Source organism: Mesoplodon bidens (assembly GCF_964165515.1).
Source record: "Mesoplodon bidens genome assembly, chromosome: 19".
Lineage (NCBI taxonomy): Eukaryota > Metazoa > Chordata > Mammalia > Artiodactyla > Ziphiidae > Mesoplodon > Mesoplodon bidens.
The window spans coordinates 27,871,472-27,894,057 of NC_138179.1; the positions used below are offsets into that span (position 1 = coordinate 27,871,472).

At 58.3% G+C, this 22,586-nt stretch overlaps 1 protein-coding gene across 12 annotated transcripts; it reads right to left on the reverse strand.

The window, feature by feature from the left end:
* Window positions 1–21: 21 nt before the first annotated feature.
* On the reverse strand, window positions 22–19,819 carry TRPV2 (transient receptor potential cation channel subfamily V member 2). Of its 12 annotated transcripts, none has more exons than XM_081219040.1 (17): window positions 19,583–19,819; window positions 17,936–18,172; window positions 15,847–15,980; window positions 13,733–14,023; window positions 12,827–13,125; window positions 11,138–11,311; window positions 10,585–10,740; window positions 9,943–10,038; window positions 9,078–9,148; window positions 8,446–8,611; window positions 8,247–8,313; window positions 7,828–8,153; window positions 6,799–6,926; window positions 5,893–6,026; window positions 2,567–4,497; window positions 1,786–1,851; window positions 22–1,376 (listed from the first exon to the last, which is right to left on the reverse strand). In XM_081219040.1, exons 2-15 carry the CDS (start codon window positions 18,133–18,135, stop codon window positions 4,403–4,405), a joined length of 2,337 nt encoding a protein of 778 aa, XP_081075166.1. In that variant the 5' UTR covers window positions 18,136–18,172; window positions 19,583–19,819; the 3' UTR covers window positions 22–1,376; window positions 1,786–1,851; window positions 2,567–4,402. The 12 variants fall into 12 exon arrangements, with proteins under 12 accessions (XP_081075166.1, XP_081075165.1, XP_081075169.1 ...); XM_081219039.1 differs by having other exon boundaries at window positions 2,072–4,497; XM_081219043.1 differs by having other exon boundaries at window positions 22–582; window positions 1,298–1,376; window positions 1,786–4,497.
* Between the last annotated feature and the right edge of the window lie 2,767 nt (window positions 19,820–22,586).

Sequence of the window (22,586 nt, forward strand, 5' to 3'; positions counted from 1 at the left end):
ATACACATTTGTAAGAACCAATACCAAAGACCGTACTTTTATTACATTGTTTATGGTTAACTGCATGGAGATACAAATTTCAGGAAGCTTCCAGTTCAAAAACCTCAGGCTGGGCTTCCCTGGTGGCGCAGTGGTTGAGAGTCCGCCTGCCGATGCAGGGGACACGGGTTCGTGCCCCGGTCCGGGCTGGGCCCGTGAGCCATGGCCGCTGAGCCTGCGCGTCTGGAGCCTGTGCAACGGGAGAGGCCACAGCAGTGAGAGGCCCGCGTACCGCAAAAACAAACAAAAAACCTCAGGCTCTCACCCAAGAACACATTTATACAACATTTAAAAGTACAAAAGTTCCTTTTGGTTAAGGGACGATACAAGAAAACTCATGAATTTAGTGACACCAGAAGTGCCAGTCCACGCGGTCCCAGAAAATCCACTTCTTGGCTCCCTCATCGGTAAGAATGTCCCTCTGCCACTCAGCACAGGGTGAGTGTTTCTACACCAAATGTGGGAGGCCTAGGTTTTCAGGGCCCACGTTGATGGCCGCCCCTGGTCCTTAGGACCTCAAATTCTGCCCCGCCGCAGCACAGCCTGCAAGGAAACCAAGTATCAGTTAATCTTACTTTATACTCCAAGAACAGTCATTCACAGCCTAAAAAGGTATCTTCAGAAAACCGTAGGCTCACCACCACACAATCTGCCGGTAATTCCAGCTTTTTTAGGTGGTTTCATCATTTGATACCCTTTTCTGCAAATCCATTTCAACAAAACTAGCTGCTTATCCATCCTCCCGTGAGGGTGGTCACTGCAGACCTAATCTTACCTCTTGGGCTGGGGTGCTGCCGCCACTGCCGCCCACTTTAGAGCTCTGCTGCGCCGATCCCACTCTTCAGTGCTCAAAACCTGGCGGGATGAATGAGGCATCCATGGACAGACAGCAGATGCCAAAGGCAACTGGAGGCAGTTCCCATCGTCTTAACCTCCGTTCAGTCACGTTGTTTCTGCAAACAGACCTCAGGCTGTCCATTTTCAGAGCATCTCAGAGCAGATAAGCAGTTTGCTCAGGACTGTACAGCCATGACCTCAAAGGAACTCCTGGGCTCACCCTGCAGTCTGGTCCAGACATCACGAACCAAAATCATTCTCCGATATTCTCTCAATAATGCTCAAGGGCTGCACCGACACGAGGTATTAGGTCAGCCGGAGGACACTGCCAATATCTGGTCCAGTAGCAACTTCACGTGAATCATCTCAAGAGCTAGGCCTCCTCAACCACAAACTTCTCCAGAGCCCAAAGCTAGCTTACCTCGGAGCAGGCCAATGCTCGGGCTCCCATACCCAGCTGTTGGTGATCACGCGCTGGCCACCCTTCACTAACTTGCAACCTGGGTGAAGAGAGATTATGGGTCACAGTCCAGACCAGCTTACTCCTGAGCACCAGCTGGTGAGGACGCGTGACTGCAGTCAGCCAGGAACTGGTATCGTCAGTTATCGCTTCTGACGGCACTTCCTATTAGTGATTTCATCAGAGCAGCCAAGCACCTCACCACAGTACCGCCCCAGAGACCTGGGCTTCGGCTAAAACCGCCTTAAGGCATCCGTTTCTGAATACAGATGCGGTTTAGACGTAACTTGGGGCCGCAACCTCCTAACCGTTGCAGTTATGCAACGAGGCAGCGCATAATTACGTCAAATGCATGAAAGCGACAACAGGGATAAGACACCAGGCAGTTATCAGTGCATTTAAGGTTGCAAGACCGACACGGCTAAGTTACAATACATATTAATCCTTACCCAGACTGGCTCTTAACCTCGGGTAGGGATGTTGCTCCCGTCTCCAAAATCGATTGTGTCTGCCCTCTGAAACAAAGATTAGGGCGCGCATTTAGGGCAGACTCTGGCAGCTACAGTAACGTAAAGCATCAGGTGTCAGCGACTGAGATCGGATGGGCGTAGAAATCATCAGTCCTCGTGTCTGACGGCACTTGCTACGGAATCATCAGGATAGCCGAGCAAGCCTCCCTTGCGGCCCCACTACGAACGTCGTTCCGCGCCCTAGGGTGCAGGCAGCCCTTCTTACCTAGTTCTCTCGGGGGGTGCTCACTCCCAGCGGCGAGCCCGGGGTCAGGGGTCCCGAGACGGCGGCTGCCCGGCCGGATTAAGACGCACGCGGTCCTCGGGCCTCGGCCCCCAAACTCGGACACAAGGCCACGGCGCCCGCCCTAAGGCCCGCGTGGATGCAGCCGCCCGCCGCCCTCCAATTAGGCTCCCCGAGGACATCGTTCGAGAAAATAGAAAAGCTCTGGGGCTTCCCTGGTGGCGCAGTGGTTTAGAGTCCGCCTGCTGATGCAGGGGACACGGGTTCGTGCCCCAGTCTGGGAGGATCCCACATGCCGCGGAGCGGCTGGGCCCGTGAGACATGGCCGCTGAGCCTGCGCGTCTGGAGCCTGTGCTCCGCAACGGGAGAGGCCACAGCGGTGAGAGGCCCGCGTACCGCAAAAAAAAAAAAAAATCAAAAAGAGAAGCTCTGGCTCCCTCGCCCTTGCGGCCCGCGGACCGGCCTAGACAAACTCACCACCAGCCGCCCGACACCTAGAGTGGAAAGGCCCCACACCCGCCGTCCCAGCCTCTTAAGCAGTCGGAACATTCCACCCCTCACAGAAGGGAGGGGGATTATGGCAAAAGACTCACGGAACTTCCAGCCCGTTTAATGGTGCAGGCCCCGCCCCCGGACTCCCCCCCCCTGCAGAGCCCATGGTCTCTTCCGAGGCCGTGGAATTCTGGGTCACAGGGGCACAGCGAGCCCCAGCGCGCGTGCGCAGGTCCAGTGCGCGCCAGCTGTTTGGAGGCTTTCCCGCCGACCCGCCGACCCGCAGCCGGGTGGTCCCGAGCGAAGAGTCCGCCGTCGTGAGCTTCCGGTTGCTCCTCTGGAAGGTGGAGCGACCGAGGCCACAGACGGCGGTTCTGCGCATCACGTGCGATCACGCCCTTGAAACCCTGCAGAGCCTGGGCGCGCAGCAAGTGTGCACACACCGTAGCTGCTTCTGGCCCTGGGGGGCGGTGCCGTCTGCTCTCCCTGCACGAGCCTCTCCAGCCCCCTGCGCTCCGACCCCCCTCCTCAGTCTCTTTCCTCCGTCCCCTCTCCCTCGGGACTCCTCCAGCTGTGGCCCGTCTCACCAGCGGCGAAACCTCCCCCGTCCCAGCGTGGGAACAGGCTCGGCTCTTGCCACTTAAAAAACATTCAACCCGTGCACGCGCGTCTTACGAACACACATTACCCTAAGGGTGAAAACTGGAAAGGCGGTAGTGAGACCTAGGTTTTTGAGCTGGTTTTAGAAATAAGCGTATTATTTTAATGGAGAGAGAGGAGGCTTCTAGGGAGAGCCAAGCCACACACGAGGTCTACCATCCTGCGTGAAGGATATACTGCAGGTGCCAAGGAGAGCAGGAGGCGTCTGCAACACCGCGGAGGGCTGGGGGTGCCAGCTAGGGCCCCCGTCGGCGCCGGGAGCCTCTCAAGCCTTCAGAGACGGGGGGTAACTTGTTGCCCTTGTGTCTCAGGAAGGTCCCTCTGGCTTGGAAGGGTGGGAACTGCGCAGGAAGCCAGCGGGGAGAGGAGGCAATAATCCACAGCCTGAACTAAGTAAGCCCAGGAGTGCAAAGGCTTTGAGAGACGTCCTGGGGTGGCTTTAAGGGGTGTCTGGAGGCTGTGGGAGAGGAAGGACAGGCGGCTGTGCTTGCTGGTGTCCACCACCTCGCGTCTGTGGTGACAGCAGGCACAGCGCCTCGGCTAGCTGCCTGCACCCCGAAGAGGGCAGCTGGGGGGCGGTAGGTGAGGGTGCCTGTGCCCAGGAGAGGGCGGGAGCAGCCTGGCCCCAGACACAGACGTGAGCTCACAGAGATATGCAGACGCCGACCAGCTCAGGGGCCCAGTACATTTTTTTTAAATTCTTTTTTATTTTATTTTTGGCTGCGTTGGTCTTTGCTGCAGTGCGCGGGCTTTTCTCTAGTTGCATTGAGCGGGGCCTACTCTTCGTTGCGGTGCGTGGACTTCTCATTGTGGTGGCTTCTCTTGTTGCGGAGCACGGGCTCTAGGCACGTGGGCTTCAATAGTTGCGGCACGTGGGCTCTAGAGACCGTTGTGGCGCACGGTCTTAGGTGCTCCGCGGCATGTGGGGTCTTCCCAGACCAGGGCTCGAACCCGTGTCCCCTGCATTGGCAGGCGGATTCTTAACCACTGCGCCACCAGGGAAGTCCTGGGGCCCAGTACCTTTACTCAACTAATGTTTCCAGGAGAGTTAGCCACAAGAAATTACTTATTTATGTTTGCCACCAAAGTCCCTTGAGGTCCCAGAGCCAGTAGGTGGGGCTGGAAACGTTCCGTGCTCTGTCCTCCCGGCCCCCTGCTGCATCAGTGGGACTCAAGGAGCTGGAGGGGCACATGGTCTTCCTCCACGGCACTGTCCTGACTGGATTGGGAGGCCAGGGCTGGTTTCTTCAGGGTGCCTGTGAATGGGATGAAGGGAGTGTCCCCAGGACGCAGGCACCAGGGAAACAGGAGGGAGCCACAGCCATGAAACCACATCATGCCAGGGGACAGCAGCCTCGGGGTCCCTAGCAGTCCCTCTCCTGCCTCCCTGCTTCTGCAAGCATCTCTTGAACCCCTGCCAGGTGCCAGTCAGGGACCTCCTCCCAGGAGCTGAAAGTCCCTGCAGGTGACTGGCCTTTGTGTTCGAAACCAGAACAGCCGAGATGATGTGCTGAGGAGCCAGAGGGAGGGGAGCGTCAGGTGCTCAGAGGAGAGAGGAGACACCCCCCACCCCGCCACCAGTGGGGAAGGTGGAGAAGGGACGCCCCCCCGGAGGATGGACGGGCACTTACAGAGACAAGAGCCCAGGAAAGGAAGGGACGATGAGCACTGTGGAGGGACCGGCCGGCACATGGAGGGAGGTGCGGGGAGGGGGCTGGACAACGGCTCTGGGCCTTGACCCCGGGGGGAGGGGTGCGGCCTGCCAGGGAGTGGGAGGCGGTGTGTGGTGCGGCTGTGTGTAGTTTTCATCTACGTAGGAGGGATTGGAGTAGGACGAGCCTGGACGTAAAGCCTTGTCTGGGGTCCGGGTGCCAGCTGAGCAGCCCCCCCGTGGTGCAGACGTGGGAGAGGTGAGGCGCAGGGCAGAGGGGCCACCGGAGGTCCCCAGGACACTCAGCGCCAGGGGAAGGGGGAGGGGGAGGGACCCGCAAGGCCTCCTGCCTGGGCCAGGAGGGGCGGCCGACGTACAGGGCAGCCCAAGGCTGTTCCTGTTGGGGGTGTCCAGCTGGAGGCGGCGGCAGGTGGGTGGGTCGGGGTGGCTTGGGGCAAGATGAGGGACAAGGGCGCTTTCTGAGTCTTGCAGGGATGGGACGGCAGGACTCGGAGGAAGGGCGACACAGAGACGCGCAGGAAAGCTGTCGCTTCGTGAGGGCCGCGGTCAGGGACCCAGGAGCCCGGGCGGCCGGAGGAGACCACGTACAGGGTGTCGGGTGGCCACGGCAAGTGAAGGGGTGGGAAAGAGCACGAGAAAGGAGAGGAGGGGGGCCGAAGACTGGAGGTGGGCGCCTGCCGGCCGTGGAGGGGGCCAGCGCCACCCTAGAATGGAGGGGACGCGGGCCTGACGGGGACAAAGGCGGAGGAAGTGGCCTCTCAGCGGTGTGGCGGCAGCGAGGCTGGCCTGTCGGGGCGGAGCCACAGGGCTGGGGGGCCTCCCTAACTTGTCCCCCTGCTGGCGGCTCTGCCCGGAGGGGAGGGTGCCCAAGAGCCGGTTTCCCAGGCGACGGGGTTGTGGGGGGAAGCGCCGCTTTAAGGGGCAAATCCTTTACACACACGCGCGCACACACACACACACACACTCCACAGCTACTCACCAGGGCCGCCTGGCCCCGAGGGCTCCTCGCGCACCGTGGGCAGCGTCTGCTCCCACGCAGCCCAGTTCACCTCCTCTACCCTGCGGGCCACAGGGCAGCTGTGAGGCTCCGGGAGGCCGAGGCGGCAGCGTGCTCTGCCCCAGGAGAGGGGCCCCCGAGGGGTGCACACCAGGGCTGTGAGGAGGACGGGGCTTCTCTCCGCAGGACGCTGGGCCACCCAGCAGCCCCCGCGAGCCCCATCCTCTCGGCTCTCAGACTGACTGCCGACCCGGCCAGGCGCCCACCAAGGGGAACAGGCGTCTGTCCCCTCTGGCTGTTCACGGCGACCTGGGTTGCCCCCAGCATCCAGAGAGGAGTTTAGATCAGCTGGATCTGTGTGTTCCCAAGTTCTGGGGCCTTTTCACAGCTACTCCACGTGGCTCAGACCCACCGCCCTTGCTTGGCTGCTACCTCAGGAAAGTGTGTTGCTGGCCGTGCACTTGTCACCAGGTTCCCGCCCCCATGGGAGCGTCTGCTCTCCGTGGAAGGGTTGTAGCCTCCGTGGTCAGGACGGGGGCGTTGGGAGGGCAGAGCAGACCAGGCGGGGCAAGCTTAGCATGCTCTAACCCGAGGATGCCTCTGGCTTCTTGGCCTCCTAAATGTGCCCCATTTCAGGCCAGAAGGAGTTGGTCAGGGACCACTGGGGAGGGACCTCCAGTTTCAGTCAGTGGGACAGGAAGGTGACCAGACAGGAAGAGCAGGCAGTGGAGCCCGGGCCTATGAGATCCAGCATCACTGACCTCGCCTGTCCAGGGCGGAGTCCCCTGGTGCTCCGAGGCCCTGCCTTTCCCACCAGACCTGACTCCTAGCCGCTGTTGCCTGGTTTTCAGCAAGGTCCCCAGGCCGCCCCCCAGCCTCTCCACTCACCTGAAGCACCAGCGCTCGTCGGGGCGACCATCTGGCCTGATGCCAACTGTCAGCCTCACACCTGCCCGCTGCTTCTTCCTCCTGCACCACCAGTAGCCGTTCTCCATCTCCAGGACAGAGATGGCTTTCTGGGGACAAAGGATGCATCAGACAGAGTGGCCAGCACTTTACAGTAGAGTCAGCATCTGCTAAGTGCGTGGATTTGAATCCAGCCCCAAGGTTTGAGTACCTATGTGGTGTCAGGCCCTGCGTCCCTCTGAGTCTCTTTCCCACTTACAGACTGAGGCCAATATGCCTTGGGTGGCTGCTGGGAAGTCAGCATGTGACGAGCGCCCTACAGTTCCTTGCAATTGCATCGTTACAGGTTCTAGAATTCCACCAGGTACGGAACGTCACATGTGCCTGCTGCTACCGCGCAAGCGAGCTGGGGGCGGGGGGCGGGCACAGAACTTTGCAGGTGAGGCTCAGAGAAGATAAGGGGCTTGCCCAAGGTCAGCGGTGAATTGGTCACACAGCCCAGCCCCCCGGGGCGAGGTTCTCCCTGCACCAACTGCCTAGGCCCACCCCCGACCCTCCCCAGTCAAGAAGCAGCTCTTGCTTCCACGGCAGGCAGGTGTCACATGAGCTCCCGGCTACCCGAGCCCCTGCTCCCAGAGCTCCTGCAGCCTGGGCCAGCTGCAGGATTGCGCATCCCGCCTGCCTCGTCCACCAAGCCAGCCCCATGGAACAAGCGACGAACACAGAAGGGGGCTGTATGAGGGCGGGCTCTCCGTCTTGTTCTCCGCCGGGTCTTTAGAGCCTAGAACTGTGCCTAGCCCTGCACTAGGCTCTCAGGAAGCACTTAGTCCTAATGATGATGGTGACGAACACGCTGAGCACCTACTGTGCGCCAGGCGCCGCCCTCGGCCTTACTGGAGCCTCACGTCAGCCCTGCGCGGGAAGGCGTGGATGAGGGGGGTCCCTGTGAGGGGCGGGCCCACTCCTGCCGGGCCCAGGACACTGGAGGGGACGGGGCACGTCGCTGGGCACCTGCAGCTTCCAGATGCTCCAGCTGTCGCTGGCGACGCTGTTGACAGTCTCGCTCATGAGCGCGATGAGCATGTTGAGCAGCAGGACGTAGGTGAGCAGCACGTAGGCCAGGAGCAGCAGCAGCACCGCCCCGCGGAAGCGCAGCTGGGCCTGCAGGGCCAGCTCACCCATGCCGATGGTGAACTTGAACAGCTCCAGGGAGGCGTCCAGGACGCCCTCGTACGGGGCCGTGCTGCCCTCCTTGTCCCCCTTTCCCGCCACCTCCGTGGTGTTGGAGCCCGCAGGGGCCCCGGGGGCCTCGGCCTCCCGGCTCAGGCTCACCAGTGCTGAGGAGATAGGCAGGGGGTCCTCAGCCTGGGGAGACCAGCGGGCAGCCTCGAGGGGGGGCGAGGAGTGGGTGGGGGACGGGGGGCCTTTACCTACAGCGAAGCCGAAAAGGAAGACCAAGTAGACCAGGAGGAAGCGGAGCAGGTCCCGCAGGATGACCTAGAAGGCATGAGCCGGTGGGGGGTTTCAGCTTGGGGGAGGCACCTGCCCGCTGGGCCCACAAGGAGCTCCCCGGGGTGTGGTGTCCAGCCCTGCCCTGTCTGGCTGCACGGGGCCACCCCTGCCTCTCACCTTCTGGATCATGACGCTGTAGATGCCCGTGTGCTGCAGGCCGCGCGTGTAGTACAGCAAGTTCAGCCAGCCCAGCGCCAGTGAGCACACGAGCAGGGGCAGGTACCACTCGATGGCCAGGAAGCGCAGCACCTGGGACAGCACGGTGAGCAGCGCCTGGACCAGGCTGCGTGGAGGCAGGGCGGGGTCAGCTTGCAGGCCTCCTGTGGCCAGCGCTGACCCCCGCTGCCTCTCCCTCCACGGGCTCAGAGATGAGAAGCTCCGCCTCTGTGTGGGACTGGATCCAAGCATCCTGACCTCCACCTCGGGCAAGGCGTTCAACCCCCGTGGACCTCAGTCCCCTCCCCCGTACAATGGGGGTAACAGTAATAACGCCCGGCTCGGAGAGTGTCGGTGAGGATTCAGGGAGACACGTGTGTAAAGACTTCAGGCTCCACTGGTGCGGAGCGAGGGCTCGGTCGATGTGACTGTCATGCTCAGGACCCGGAACAGACAGCAGCCCGACTCTGGAGTCTGGCCTGTGAGCTGCTCCCAGCCTCCTGGAGCTCCCTGGCCCAGGGTCCTCACCCCCAAAGCCCGCCTGGTGCCCCCTCCCAGGCAGGAGACGGGAGGAGGAGTGAGGTCACACGTACAAGAGGATTTCAAAGTAGCTGTCCATGAACGAGATCCAGATGAACAGACGGCGCCTCCAGAAGTACCACAGCTGTGGGGGAAGGAGGAGGACAGGCCGTGACACCTGCTCTCCAGGCCACAAGCAGCCCCGCTGCCCTCAGGGCCGCCGGCCGGCCTGCTTGTAAAAGTCTCGCCAGGACCACCTCAGGGGCTCGGGCGGCAGCTTTGAATTTTGGGGGTGCTCATGAGTCCTGCTGGTAGCTGAGAAAGTTTGGACCCTGTTTCCAAAAAGTGCAGACACCCAGACAATGCCAGGGGCCTCCTGTCTCCCTGTGGATCCAGGTGGAGGACTCACACTCCACATGGTGAAAGAGGCTCCTTTCCCTCCCCCTCCCTGGCCTCACAGGGACCACCGGGTGCTCCAGCCAACCTGGCCTTGGTGCCTAAGTCCTGCCCACTCTCAAAGACTCACTCAAGAGTCTCAGTGCCACGGCCCAGCCTGTCTCCTGCAAGCTGGCAGCATCTTGCCCTGAAGAGGCCGTGCTGGAGGCACGCCACCCTTCTGTGCTCTCCAAGTGAGGAATGAGCCAGGGACCTGGGGTCGGGGGCTTCCAGCTCCATTCCCAGGGGAGCAGAGCTGGCACCGCCAAGGAATCACAGGAGATGTCTGCTGCCCCGTGGGCACCCCAGAAAGCACAGCAGGGGGGGTACCGAGCCCAAAAGGCAAGGCCAGAACCCTCGGCCCTCAGCTGCCCTGAGGCTGGCCAGGATGGGACCAGGCGTGGGATTCAGCTTCCCATAAATGAAGGCACTGTCGTGAGCTCACTCTCAGGCTTCTTGTAGCAGAATTCCAGGTTTGGGGTGGGGGATGGGAGGAACCCTCACCTGGCCCATGAGGATGTTGGCCCCCACGACCAGCAACAGGATGTGGCCCAGCAGCAGCATGGAGTTCCCAGCAGTCACTTCCAGCGGGAGTAAGTCCTGCACGAAGACACACTCGGGTCGGGCCTGGGCACCCCCCCAACAGCAGCTTCCCGCTGAGAGCGAGGCTGGGGGCCCATTCCTCGTGAGAGCTATGGGGAGGCCCCCCGAGCAGCAGAGAGAACATGGGCTCTGGAGCCAGACTCCCTGGGTTCAGAACCCAACTCCACCACTCACAGCCTGTGTGACCCTGGGTAGGTTCCTTAAACTCTCTGTGCCTTCCTTCCCTCAACTGTAAACTGGCGATGATAAGAGTTCATCATCTCAGAGGGTTGTTGTGAAATTAATTAAATACATTAACACACGTCGTCAATCACTTGAATACTTTCTCACGTGTGCTGCACACTCAGTAAGTACTATTATTGTTGTTGTTACTACTGTGTTGTTACTTCCATATCATGACCAGCTATGTAAGCGCCGTGGGCAGACCACCAAGCAGTCAGGCCTCCAGTCAGCATTTGCAGGGCGGGGTTGTAATCCCTGCCCCATCTTCTGCCAGGACTGTTTCCAGAAGGCCTCCCCAGGATGTGCCCCTCCCTGCCTTGCCTTGTCCAGGGCAGGCTGGTGGTAGGTGACAGCGGTGAAGATGGACACGTAGGTCAAGTAACACAGGAAGTTGAAGAGGAACCTGGGGATGAGCAGATTCCACTTCGCCTGCAGCAGTTTGTTCAGCGGCTCCAAAACCACCATCCGGTGCCGGTGCTGGGATGGGAAGGCGAGAGCCAGAGGCGCATTCAGCAAGGACATGCGGAGGCAGCAGGGGAGAGCGCAGAGGGTGCGGAGCCCCGAACGACCCCTCCCCGCCGGCCGCCACCCCACCCTCATGGCTGTGGAGTGACCAGTCCAGAGCAGGTGCTGGTCAACAGAGAGGCCCCCAGTGGTAGCCACCGGGACCCCCGTGTGACCCCCGTGTCAGGTGGGACCGGCCCGTGTGGAGCGAGTGTGTGCCCGGCGGCCGGGTTCGCACGTGCAGCCACACCCCGACCGCTCAGTTAAAGGGCAGGGGTGGTCCTGCAGGCAGCCCCGAACTGTGGACCTTGCAGGGAGCTCTGCCAGGCCCCCTACGCACACCCCCGCCCTCGGGGTGAAGCAGGCTCACCGGGCTTTGGCAATGAAAGGCGATGATCTCCAGCACTGAGTTCTCCTCCCAGCTGTCCACAGAGGCCAGGTCATACAGCGACACCCGCACAGGCCCGTAGGACCACTCCGTGAACTTGCGGGAAAGGGACTGGCACGGCCCCAGGAACTCCCGCTGCAGGATGTGTCTGAGAATCTACAGGGCGGGCACATGAGCTTGGTGTGCACAGAGCTGCCCACCGCCCAGACACGCGAACACGCCCTGCACCCACGGGTCCTTGCGCATATGAACTCTTACACAGGTCCACGCACACTCAGCCACCGTGTAGACACTCCCACCCACCCGCCTATGCCAGCCTGCCTCTTCCTTCCGCACTCCTGCCCCAGTGCCTCTTTCCTGGACACTCATGTGGCCGAGGGACCCCCAATCCAAGGGTCCTTAAGGCCCCATGAGATCAGAGGCTACCAGCTACACACGTGTGTGCACGTTTGTGGCCAGAGTCTAGAGCTTTCAACAGACTAGAAGCCACCCCTAACCCGGACAGGTCCAGAAGCAATTTGGTCTTACAAATGAGGAATGGTGGGGAGGCTTCCCAGATTGGGGGACGGCTTCCATAAGCCACACAGCCATGCCTCTAGACAGCAAAGAGAGGTACCCACACCCCAGGGACCTTGGAGGGCAGGAAAAAAACATAAAACTTCCGCTTATGTTTATTTTTATCTTAACCTTTAAAAATACCTGTATTCTAAGCATTGGGCCCTGTGTCAGCTGTGTGGGTTGTAAGCTCCCCTAATAATAAGGACCAGACAACAGGAAAGTCATTTGGGAAAAAAGTAAAGCTGGATCATGCTTTTTTTTTTTTTTTTTTTTTTTTTTTGCCGAGCGGCTCTTAGTTCCCCAACCAGGGATTGAACCTGGGCCCTCGGCAATGAAAGCAAAGAGTCCTAACCATTGGACCACTAGGGAAGTCCCTCGTGCTTACTCTTTATAAGAGTAACCTATAACTTTCAGATAAATCAAAGTTATAGGCATTAAAAATCAAACTGCAAAAGAAAAGTCTGGAAGCAAATATGGATATGGAGTATACACACTCACGTGCACACATATGCACACGCACACACAAAGTTTTAAAACCTTGTAGAAGGAATTAAGCAATAGCAAAACCAAGGAAACGATAATAACACTTGGATACATAAAAATGTAAAAATTCTGTGTCGCAAAAAATGCCATAAAATTTTTTTTAATATTGAACTGGGAGAAAAATTTGCAACTGTTATAGTAAACAATATGATGATGTGTTCGTTATCAAGAACACTTAGCCATCAATACGAAGAAAACCTGAGAACAAAGAACATGAGAAGACTGTCTCCTAATCAAGAAACCCAAGTGACTTGAAAAAACAATCCCTGAGAGTTCCCTGGTGGTCCAGTGTTTAGGATTTGGTGCTTTCACTGCCGTGGCCTGGGTTGAATCCCTGATCAGGGAGCTAAGATCCTGTAAGCTGCGCAGCCAAAAGAAAATAAATAAATAAAATCCCTGTTGTAAAATGTAATATATTCATTCTGTAGCTCATATATAATTTATCAACAAACACACACACAGGAAAGGTGCATGCTGAAACTGTCCTGAGCTAGACACCACCCCAGGCTCTTTCTGCAGAAATCCTGGTTGAGTCCTGCTGCTTCCTGGAAAGGGGGGCTGGCCACTCACCTCAATTTTGCCCTCCTTGGCAGCCAGCTTCAGGGGCGTGAGGCCCTGCAGGTTGGGGATGTCCTCGAGCCGCACCGTGGGGCAGAGGCGGGCCCCCGCCTGGAGCAGCCCATCGTACATGCGGGTCACCAGCTCCGTGTTCTCGGCCGAGTTGTCTGCGATCATCACCAAGGCGTGCAGGGCCGTGTTGCCCAGCGAGTCGGCAGCCTGCAGGCTGGCGGGCTGGTGCGGGTTTTCCAGGAGATAGGTCACCACATCCCACTGCTTGGTGCAGGTGGCCAGAGAGAGGGGCATCTCACCTGGGGGCCGAGGGGACAGCTTGAGCCTCGGGCCTCCCAGCGTCCACCCGCCTGCTTCTCACGCTCCCTGGACCTCCTTGAGGCGGGTCAGGCGCCCACAGGAGAGGATGCGCACTGCCTTGGGGTCCCGGGCCCACCCAGGCCAGTGCAGTGAGCAGAGAAGTCCCCGGGCCCTGCATCCTCCTAGAAGCCCCAGTCAAGGTGACTCTGTCCAGCTGTGACCCAAGGGAGAGGGGCCCAAAGCTTTTCACCATCTAAGGGAGCAGAACGGTAGCCTGCCAACCAGTGTTCCCGCTCCCCGCCTCTTTCTCTTTGCTTTGCCGGGGCCCAGACACCCCTTCCACCAGGCCCTGTCTGGTCTAGTCTCCTCACACACCAGTTCTACACCCCTGTTCCCCTGCCCTGGTCTGAGCTCGTGTGGTGAGCTTCCTTGGCCAGACAAGGATACAACACCTCTTAAGACAAACTGCTTTTGCAGGCGGCCTAGCTATTAGAAGCATGAGCCTCAGGGTCAGACAGATCTGGGTTTAAGGGTCACATTAACCCTGTGACCTTGGGCGAGGCCTTACCCCCTCTGCAGCTCAATTTATCCAAGAAGCCTCCTCACCGAAGTAAAAGCAGGTCTCTTGGCTCTTCTGGAAGAACTGGCCACAGGCCCGGGCATGCACGTCGGCCCCATTCTCCACCAGGAGCTTCACACACGGCAGGCTCCTCTTCTCGATGGCAATGTGCAGGGCGCTGTGGCCTTTGTAGTACTCATCTGTGCACTGGGCGTTGACCAGAGGCCGAGGATTGCCCGAGTCCCGGTCAATCTGCAGCAGTGGCTCAATGCAGGCGTTGGTCCCGTCCCGAAGGTTCAGCACGGCCTTCATTAGGCATGTCTTCCCCGTGGAGCCCTCTGTGGGAGGAGGGAGAGGGCACCGCAGTGCTCAGGCCACCCACCCGCCTGTACAGTGAGCCCATGCCCCAAAGTACCCCGGCCGGCTGGAGGGAGCCCAGCCATGCTGCAGGGAGTTAAGACTCCAGCCAACAGGTGTTAGAATACCAACAGGTATGACTACAGTTTCTGCCCTAGAAATTAAGTTTCTAAGACAGAGTTCGTCATGTGTGCAACAGTGTCTACATGACAACATTTGGAGCAGTATTTCTTTTTTTTTTAAATTTATTTATTTATGGCTACGTTGGGTCTTCGTTGCTGTGCGCGGGCTTTCTCTAGTTGCGGTGAGCAAGGGCTACTCTTCGTTGTGGTGCACGGGCTTCTCGTCGCGGTGGCTTCTCTTGTTGCAGAGCACGGGCTCTAGGAGCACGGGCTTCAGTAGTTGTGGCTCGTGGGCTCTAGAGTGCAGGCTCAGTAGTGGTGGCGCACGGGCTTAGTTGCTCCGCGGCATGTGGGATCTTCCCCGGACGAGGGCTCGAACCCGTGTCCCTGCATTGGCAGGTGGATTCTTAACCACTGCGCCACCGGGGAAGCCCTGGAGCAGTATTTCTTAAGTGGCTCCACCACTTAATGACTCTGTCTCCTCTGGGCAAGTCACTTGGCCTCCTGTTTATTTATTTATAACTTTGGCTGCAGTGGGGCTTTGCTGCTGCGCGTGGGCTTTCTCTAGTTGTGGTGAGCGGGGGCTACTCTTCGTTGTGGTGTGTGCGCTTCTTATTGCGGTGGCTTCTCTCATTGCGAAGCATGGGCTCTAGGCATGCAGGCTTCAGTAGTTGTGGCGTGCAGGCTCAGTTGTGGCTCATGGGCTCTAGAGCACAGGCTCAGTAGTTGTGGCCCACTGTACCAGGGATTGAACCCGTGTCCCCTGCATTGGCAGGCGGATTCTTAACCACTGCGCCACCAGGAAAGCCCCTTGGCCTCTCTTAACCTCAGTTTTCCTCACTGTAAAATGGGACCATTCCAGGGTTATTGTAAGGATCACGTGGAATCATATACAAAATTCTTAACCCACAGAGGGGCCTGGCACACAGTGTATTGAGGCCGAAAACTACACACAACCTAAATGGCCACCAGTAAGGGGTTAGTTAAGTAAATTGTGGTAAATGTACCGGATGGGAAACTCTGCAGGTTGTTACAGTGACTGAGTTAGAGGCCTGTGTACTGAAATGGACTAAGTTGGGGGAAAGCCCATTACAAGCACATCATTATGTATTTACATCAATGGCATGACCCCATTTATGTAAATATATGCCTAATGTATTTAAACAGTTTGAAAATATGCACCCCAAATCATTATCAGGGGTCCAGGATGACAGACTGTTTTTACCCTCAGCTTTATACATTTCATTACTATTTGAGCCTTCTAGAAGGCACACATGTTCTTTTCCTAATCAGATATCCCCAAACAATACAGATATTTAGATTTGGGGCAAAGAATGCTCTGAGATGGATAAAGTGTAAGGTACGTGTATTAGATCTCAGCGATGCTGTTACTGAAAAAGAGAGAGAGACAGGGAAAGGCTGCATTGAGGAAGGCTGTGAATATCCCTCCATTCGGCCACTGAAACGGCTGAGGGCGGCAGAGGCAGGCTGGGAGCCGGTGGGGTGAGTGCAAGAGGGAACGGCCGTCCTCCGCTCTGTCAGCAGGGCGCCTGCAGTCGTCCTGGCAGGAGGGCTGCTAGAACTCCGCCCCTCCTCGCCCCTCAGCTCCTGTGGCCAACACCCAGCCGGCAGCCTGGTCTCAGCACAGCACATGGCGGCTCTGGCCCGAGCAGCAGGCCTACCTGTGTACTCCGAGTCCGTGAGGTACTTGCTGGTCCGGCGCAGGTACTCTGGTAGCCCCACCAGATCCTCGGGGACCCCCCGGGCCACCACGCTGAAGAGCCGGTCACGGTCGAAGCGGTTCGGGTCTGGCTGGCTGTGGGGATGTGGTTTGTGACTGACGCTGCAGGAGAGCCCTGGGCCCCCAGAAAGTCCCGCTTCCCAGGGAGCCTTTTCTGGGGCCCAGGAGCCCCTTTTGAGAGCCTCTATGCACCCAGGCAGACCAAGGAGACCGCAAGTGCTCAGACCCCCGGAGGAGGGGCCTGTCTGGGGCACCGGACCACGTGTCCTGACTGCAGGCATCTCCTGTCATTTGCTAGGTGCCCCGCTGCTTGCAACAGCCTCATTGTCCATTTCAGCACAGGAGCTCGTCATGGCTCTTGAGCTGGGCTACCGGGTCGGGGCGGGGCTACCGGAGGTGCCCACAGACTGTTGGGGGCCGTACGTGCCTCTGGCCTCACCAAGAAAATCAAGAAAAGCCCCACGTCCTCTCCAAAACCATCTATGGACGAACAATGGAGTACCTGCCCCTTTGGCCCTCACTTCTGCCCTGCGTGAGTAATCTCTATTTTCTCCATCAGACAAACAAGGAGGTAGAGTAACTTTCCCAGAGTCACATGGTGCAGAGCTCACGGGGTGTGGCGTGCTGGCTGTTCAACTAACTCTACACCCCGACTCCCAACCCCAGAGAGACTCCAGGCTGGACAGACGGAGGATACTCAGAGACGTGGGGTCCAGAGTGGACACCAGACACTCACAGAATTTTCCTGAGAAGCCACACCTCTGGGAAAGGCCCCGGGAGGGGCTGGTAGCCCTTCTGAATCCAGCGTGTGTGGGCATCCCCGCCTGGGCTCACCCCTGGGGCTCCTGGTACCAAGACCAGGACAAGAAAGGGGGGACTATTTGATGCTTTGGGGACCCTCTGGTCTGCCATGGAATGGATCAACCAAGAAAGGGTTGGGGGCTCTAATGAGTGGGGGGATTATTGGGATCAGTCATGTTTTAAGCCATGATCACGTGATTGATAGGGCAGGAAGCTGCCTGGCCAGACGCAGCATCATCCGTCCAGCAGACCATGCGGCCATGACGTGACCAAGAGGTCACTGCGGCTGACTGGGGAGTCCCGTGGGCAGTCCAGCCGGGGGAAGTGGCTATTTGGACAAAGCACTTCCTGTCACAGGGAGGCATCGCGGTCCTGGTATAGGGAGGCCCCGTGGGAGCACAGATTGAAGCACCAAAGGGCATCGAGGGGCCGGTTCTGCCTCGGGCAGGTGACCCCACTCCCAGAAGCCTTGCAAGCATCCTCTCCTGCCCTGGTCTGAACCTGACCTCGGTCCTGCAGCACAAACAGGACAGGCGGCTCTGGGCTGGGAGGTGGAGGTTGGGGGCTGAGTCCCAGGCATGAGCAGGGAGGGAGGGGCTTCCCTGGCAGAGAGCTGCCTGGCCCATGCAGGTTCTCCAGCCTCGTATGTCAGACCTCACACTGTGGGGATCCAGGTGCACCCTTCCCCCACACCCACAGGACTGGAGGTGGCGCTCCCACAGTGGCTCCCACAGTCTGAATTAGAAGACATCACGGGAAAGTCACAGTGAAGGTGGCTCCGAGCAGAAGGCCACCGTCCTCAATCCCAAGAGTCCACGATCCCAGGGCAACAGGTCCAGCCTTGGAGCAGGGCCTGGGAACCCCCGGGACATTTCCAGGTGTCCTTGATTCTCTTGGACTGGAACGTGGATCTTGCTAGCACCCCCCGCAGGGACTGTGGCTGGGAAGGGGACGGCACCAACAAGGGACATGCCAGGAGGTGAAAGAGTATGTCCCTACAAGAAGAACACAACCCCAGGAGACAGAAGGCCAAGAATGGGGAAGGTTCTGGAAGGAGCAATCCCAGAGAGCAGAGCAGGGTTCAGCCTGTCGGGCCCAGGAGCCATCAGAGCCAGACCCAGGACCCCCAAGGCTGTGGCACAGGGGCACTGGGGCTGGGCTAGGCCACCCAGTCTGACTCTGCTGGCGGTGAGGCCCCCGGGCTCCCCCGGCGCCGCTTGCTGCCTCACCTGGCACCTGCCCCCTTTCGGAAGCCGAGGTTCACTTTGATCTGAGGCGAGAAGTTCCGGTCCTCGCCCTGGAATGGTGACTCCATGGGGGACGGCCCGGCACCACCGCCCAGTTTTCCTTTGTCCACCTGGGCACCATCTTCCTGGCCTCCATCTGTCGTCTCGAGCCTGAAAGCGGGCGGGCTGGAGGGCGAGGCCATCCTAAGGGGAGGAGGCTGCTCCTTCTGGCTGGAACCTCTGTGGGAACAGAGGTGTCAGAGGCATCTGCTTCTCCCAGTAGGAGTGGGGGCAGGAGGGCTGGCTGAAGCCCGGGCCCAGAGAGGTTTAGAAGCTGGGTAACAAGCAGACCAGCCGCCAGCCGGGAGCTCAGCCCAGCAGGAGCGGGGAGGGGAGCAAGGAGGGAGGACCAGGATCTGCTGGAGGAACAGGGGCCACAGCTGTCCCTGACCTTCCCTCTGGGACTTCCTGATCCCTGAGAGGCCACAGCCCCTGGTCCGAAAACATCTGTGTTAACAGCACACCCCTTTCTCTACACAACATCTTGCCCAGTGGCCAATATTTACATCAAAAAAAAAATGCAGTTTTGGGTGGGGCAGGTCACTCAACCTCCCACACAGGGGGTGTGGGGTGCTTTGGGGAAATCGTTAGAAAACCCCTGGCCTATCAAACCCCTCATTTTGCTGCCAGGAGGACTAGGGCTCAGAAAGGGGAAGTGACTTTCCCAAGGTCCCAAGCTGCTGGCAGAGCCTAGTCTGAAACCACCGCGGCCTACCGTGATGTTCCTCTTCAGTTCTCAAAACCTTTCAGGGCCCGTCTGTACTTGCAGTCTCTGAGGAGTGCCACCTCTGTGTGCCTTAGGGTCTCTAGGGGCTTCACAGCAGGAGGGAGACGCCTCGCTGGTGCCCAAGCCCCCTCTCACCCAGCAGCTCCCCGGCAGGCCCGAGGCCAGGCGGGGGAGCTCAGCTCACCCTCCCAGGAGAGCTGAAACCACAGCCGCCAGCGCTCGCCAGGGCGGGGCCCCAGGGCGGGGAGGGGGAAGCCCCGGGGGGGGCCCCCCCAGTGGGTGGGCAGAAAGAAGGAAACTGAGTCCAGAGCTGGGGAGGGGGGAGACAGCTGGGCTGGCGGGGAGGAGAAGGGGGCAGGGAGCAGAGCGGAGCTTGGGGACGGGGAAGCGGAGGGTGGGAGGGTCAGGGCCTGGACCATCTTCTGCGCAGCTTCAGCCCCCGGGGTGGGGGGCGGAGGGGGCGGGGGGCATCTTCCCACAGCAGCAGGAGAGGCCAGGGCCTGTCGACTGCCTCACCATGCAGTTTCAACCCAGCGTCTTTCTGCCCACCCTGGGGCGTCCTTCCCGGGCCACACGCCATTTAGCCTGGCTGATGTCCCCAGCCCCTCACCATTCTGCCTCCCAGCCCACTGCTCCCAAGTCTCCGCAGCAACAGCTGTCTGCCCAGCCGCTGGACCCCCGGACCCTCCATCCTCCCGGCCGGGGAGGAAGGATCTGGTAGGCCAGGTGGAGAAGAGAGCCGGAGCCCCTCGAAGACCCTGGCTCAGGGCTGGGGGAGCCCACCCGGGCTTCCCGGCCGCCACCTTTCACCGTCAGGATTCGGGGCCCGGGCCCCTGGGAAGCCCGCATCATCCCTGACTCACCGGCTCGGCGGAGGCTGCGCGCGGCGCGTCCGGGCGGGCGGCGGAGCTGCCGAGGAAGTGTGGCCCGGAGGGTCGCGGGCTGGCTGGGAGCGCCGAGAGCCGGCTGGGTCCGTCGGCGTTCCGCACGCTCAGCCCATCGGCCCTCCCGCCTGGCCGCCGCGGGGTCAGCTCTCCCCCGGCAGGACCCGCTGGCCGGGAGACTGACCCTCCGGATCATGGGCCACACCCTCTCTGGGGAGACACGCCCCTCCTCCCACCCGCCCCCACCCCACTGCCTGCCGCTGAGGCCCCCAGATGCGGGGGGGCAGTCAGAGGCAACCCTTGGGTGCGGGGCCCTGCCTCGGGGGAAGCTGGCGTGTCGCGTGGGGTGGGGAGGGGACTCGCCCCACTGCACGGACATCCACCCCTCCCCTTCCCCTCCACTTGCCCCCCAGCGGCCATGTGGCTCAGCGTGGGAACTGGTTGACCCGTCGCAGGGCAGGGAGAGCTGATGTGGACGCCCCCCGGAGAGGAGAGACTCAGCCCAGCACCTCCCCCTGGAAATGCACCCCGCCCACCCGACCTTTCGGGGCCTTCCCCCAGCCCCCCAGCCCCCCAGCCAGTGGCCCTGACGGCCGCTGCCTTCCTTCTCTGAGCTAAAGGCGCTTCCAGCACCAGCCAGCAGGAGCCGACAGGAGCCCGACCTGTGCTTCGAAATTAGACCTCCTTTCCAGACCAGCCCTGGTCCAGACTCAGCGCTGGGGCTTGGGGACGCAGCCACCATCCAAGTAAGTATCCAGCCCTAGGTCACCTCCCTCTCCCTCATTCCTAAAATCCAAGCCGTCAGGAACCCCACACCCGGCAAACCTACCAATTTGTCTCTATCTCTGCCTGATCCAAGCAACTATCATCCCTGCCGGGGAGACCACAGCTGCCTTCAAGCTGGTCTCCCTGGTTCACTCCTGTCCCCAACACCCCCATAATCGATTCTACTTACAGCAACGAGAGTGGTCGTTCAAAAATGAAAACCAGATCACCTAACTCCCCTCCCCACAACTGGTGGCTTCCCTCGACACTTGGAGTAAAAGGCAAAGTCCATACCAAGCCGGTGCAGTCTGGATGCCCTTCTCCACACTCCACCTTCATCTCTGATTGAAGGTACACACTACACTCCAGTGTAAACACCTGTGCTGTCCAATGTAAGGTCGCCAGCCACAGTGGCTATTTAAATTTAAGTCAGTTACAATAAAATTAAATCAAACACTCAGTTCTACAGTCACATTAGCCACATTTCAAATGCTCATAGTCACATGTGGTTAGTGGCTGCCACATTGGATAGCTCAGAGATAAAACTGTGCCATCATAGCAGAGAATTCTATTGCACAGTCCTGCTCTGGACATTCTGAACACTCTTCAGTCTCTCCAGATGCCATGCTCTCTTCTGTTGCCTCCAAGCCTCCCAAGACTTTGCACAAGCTGTTGCAACTGCCAGGAACACACACATACACACACACACAAACACACACTGCCTTGCTGTAGCCAATTCCTACCTCTCTGTTTAAACATCACTTCCTCTGGGTAGCCTTTCCTAGACCCCACTATGTGTTCCATGACACTTTGCATTTCTCTGATCATAACTCATTGTCCAGTATTGTTAACATTTACTTAATCATCTGGCTTCATCTTTTTTTTATATAAATTTATTTACTTATTTATTTTTGGCTGCATTGGGTCTTCGTTGCTGCATGTGGGCTTATTATCGTGGCTTCTCTTGTTGCGGAGCACGGGGTTCTAGGTGCACGGGAGTCAGTAGTTGTGGCTCGCAGGCTCTAGAGCACAGGCTCAGTAGTTGTGGCGCACAGGCTTAGCTGCTCCACAGCGTTTGGGATCTTCCTGGACCAGGGCTCGAACCCATGTCCCCTGCATTGGGAGGCGGGTTCTTAACCACTGTGCCACCAGGGAAGACCTGGCTTCACCTTTAACAATAACAGATGCCTTGTGAGCAGTCACTACGTGCCAGACGCTGTGCTAAGTGCTTTACGTGCAACTCTTAGAGCAACCTTATTTCACAGATGAGGAAACTGAGGCTGGGAAAGAGTAGATACCCTGTCCAAGACCATGTGGCTGCGAGGTGACAAAGCAAGGATTCAAATCCAGAGCCACACCTTTACCCACCAAGCTCTCCAAGAGGTGAGATCTTGCTTTTTTTTTTTTTTTGCAGTATCTCATCACCCAGCACACCATCCAGCCCCCAGTCGGTGCTCAGGAAGGCTTTGAATTATGATCATAATGCAGAGGGCATTACTGTGCTGTTGGGGAAAAATTAAAGAGTAAATGGAGACCCTCGGGTCCTTCAGAGGCATCACCACATCAGGTGACAACGACAGTTGGCAGACAACTCTAATTGCAAATCAAGTTTTTAAAAAGTTCTCAGATTATCAGTCATCAGGAAGATGCAAATCAAAAACCACAATGAGATACCACTTGACACCCACTAGGATAGCTATAATTTAAAAGACAGATAACACACTACATTGTAAATCAACTATACTTGGATAAAATAAAATTTTTAAAAAGACAGATAATAATAAGTGTTGGTGAGGATATGGAGAAGTTGGAACCCTCATACACTGCTGGCTGATTATATGGTGCAGCCACTTTGGAAAACAGTCTGGTTGTTCCTCAAAAAAATTAAACATAGAGTTACCATATGACCCAGCAATTCCACTCCTAGGTAAGTACTCAAAAGAAATGGAAACTTAAGTCCACACGAACACCTGTACACAAATGTTCACAAGAGCATTATTTATAATAGCCAAGTGGAAACAACCCAAATGTCCATCAGCTGATGAATGGATAAATAAAATTCTCTCCATACAATAGAATATTATTCAGGCATAAAAAAGAATGGAATAATGATACATGCTACAACAGGGATGAACCTTGAAAAAATTAGGCTAAGTGAAAGATGCCAGTCACAAAGGATTTATATTGCATGATTTCATTTATGTGAAATGTTCAGAAT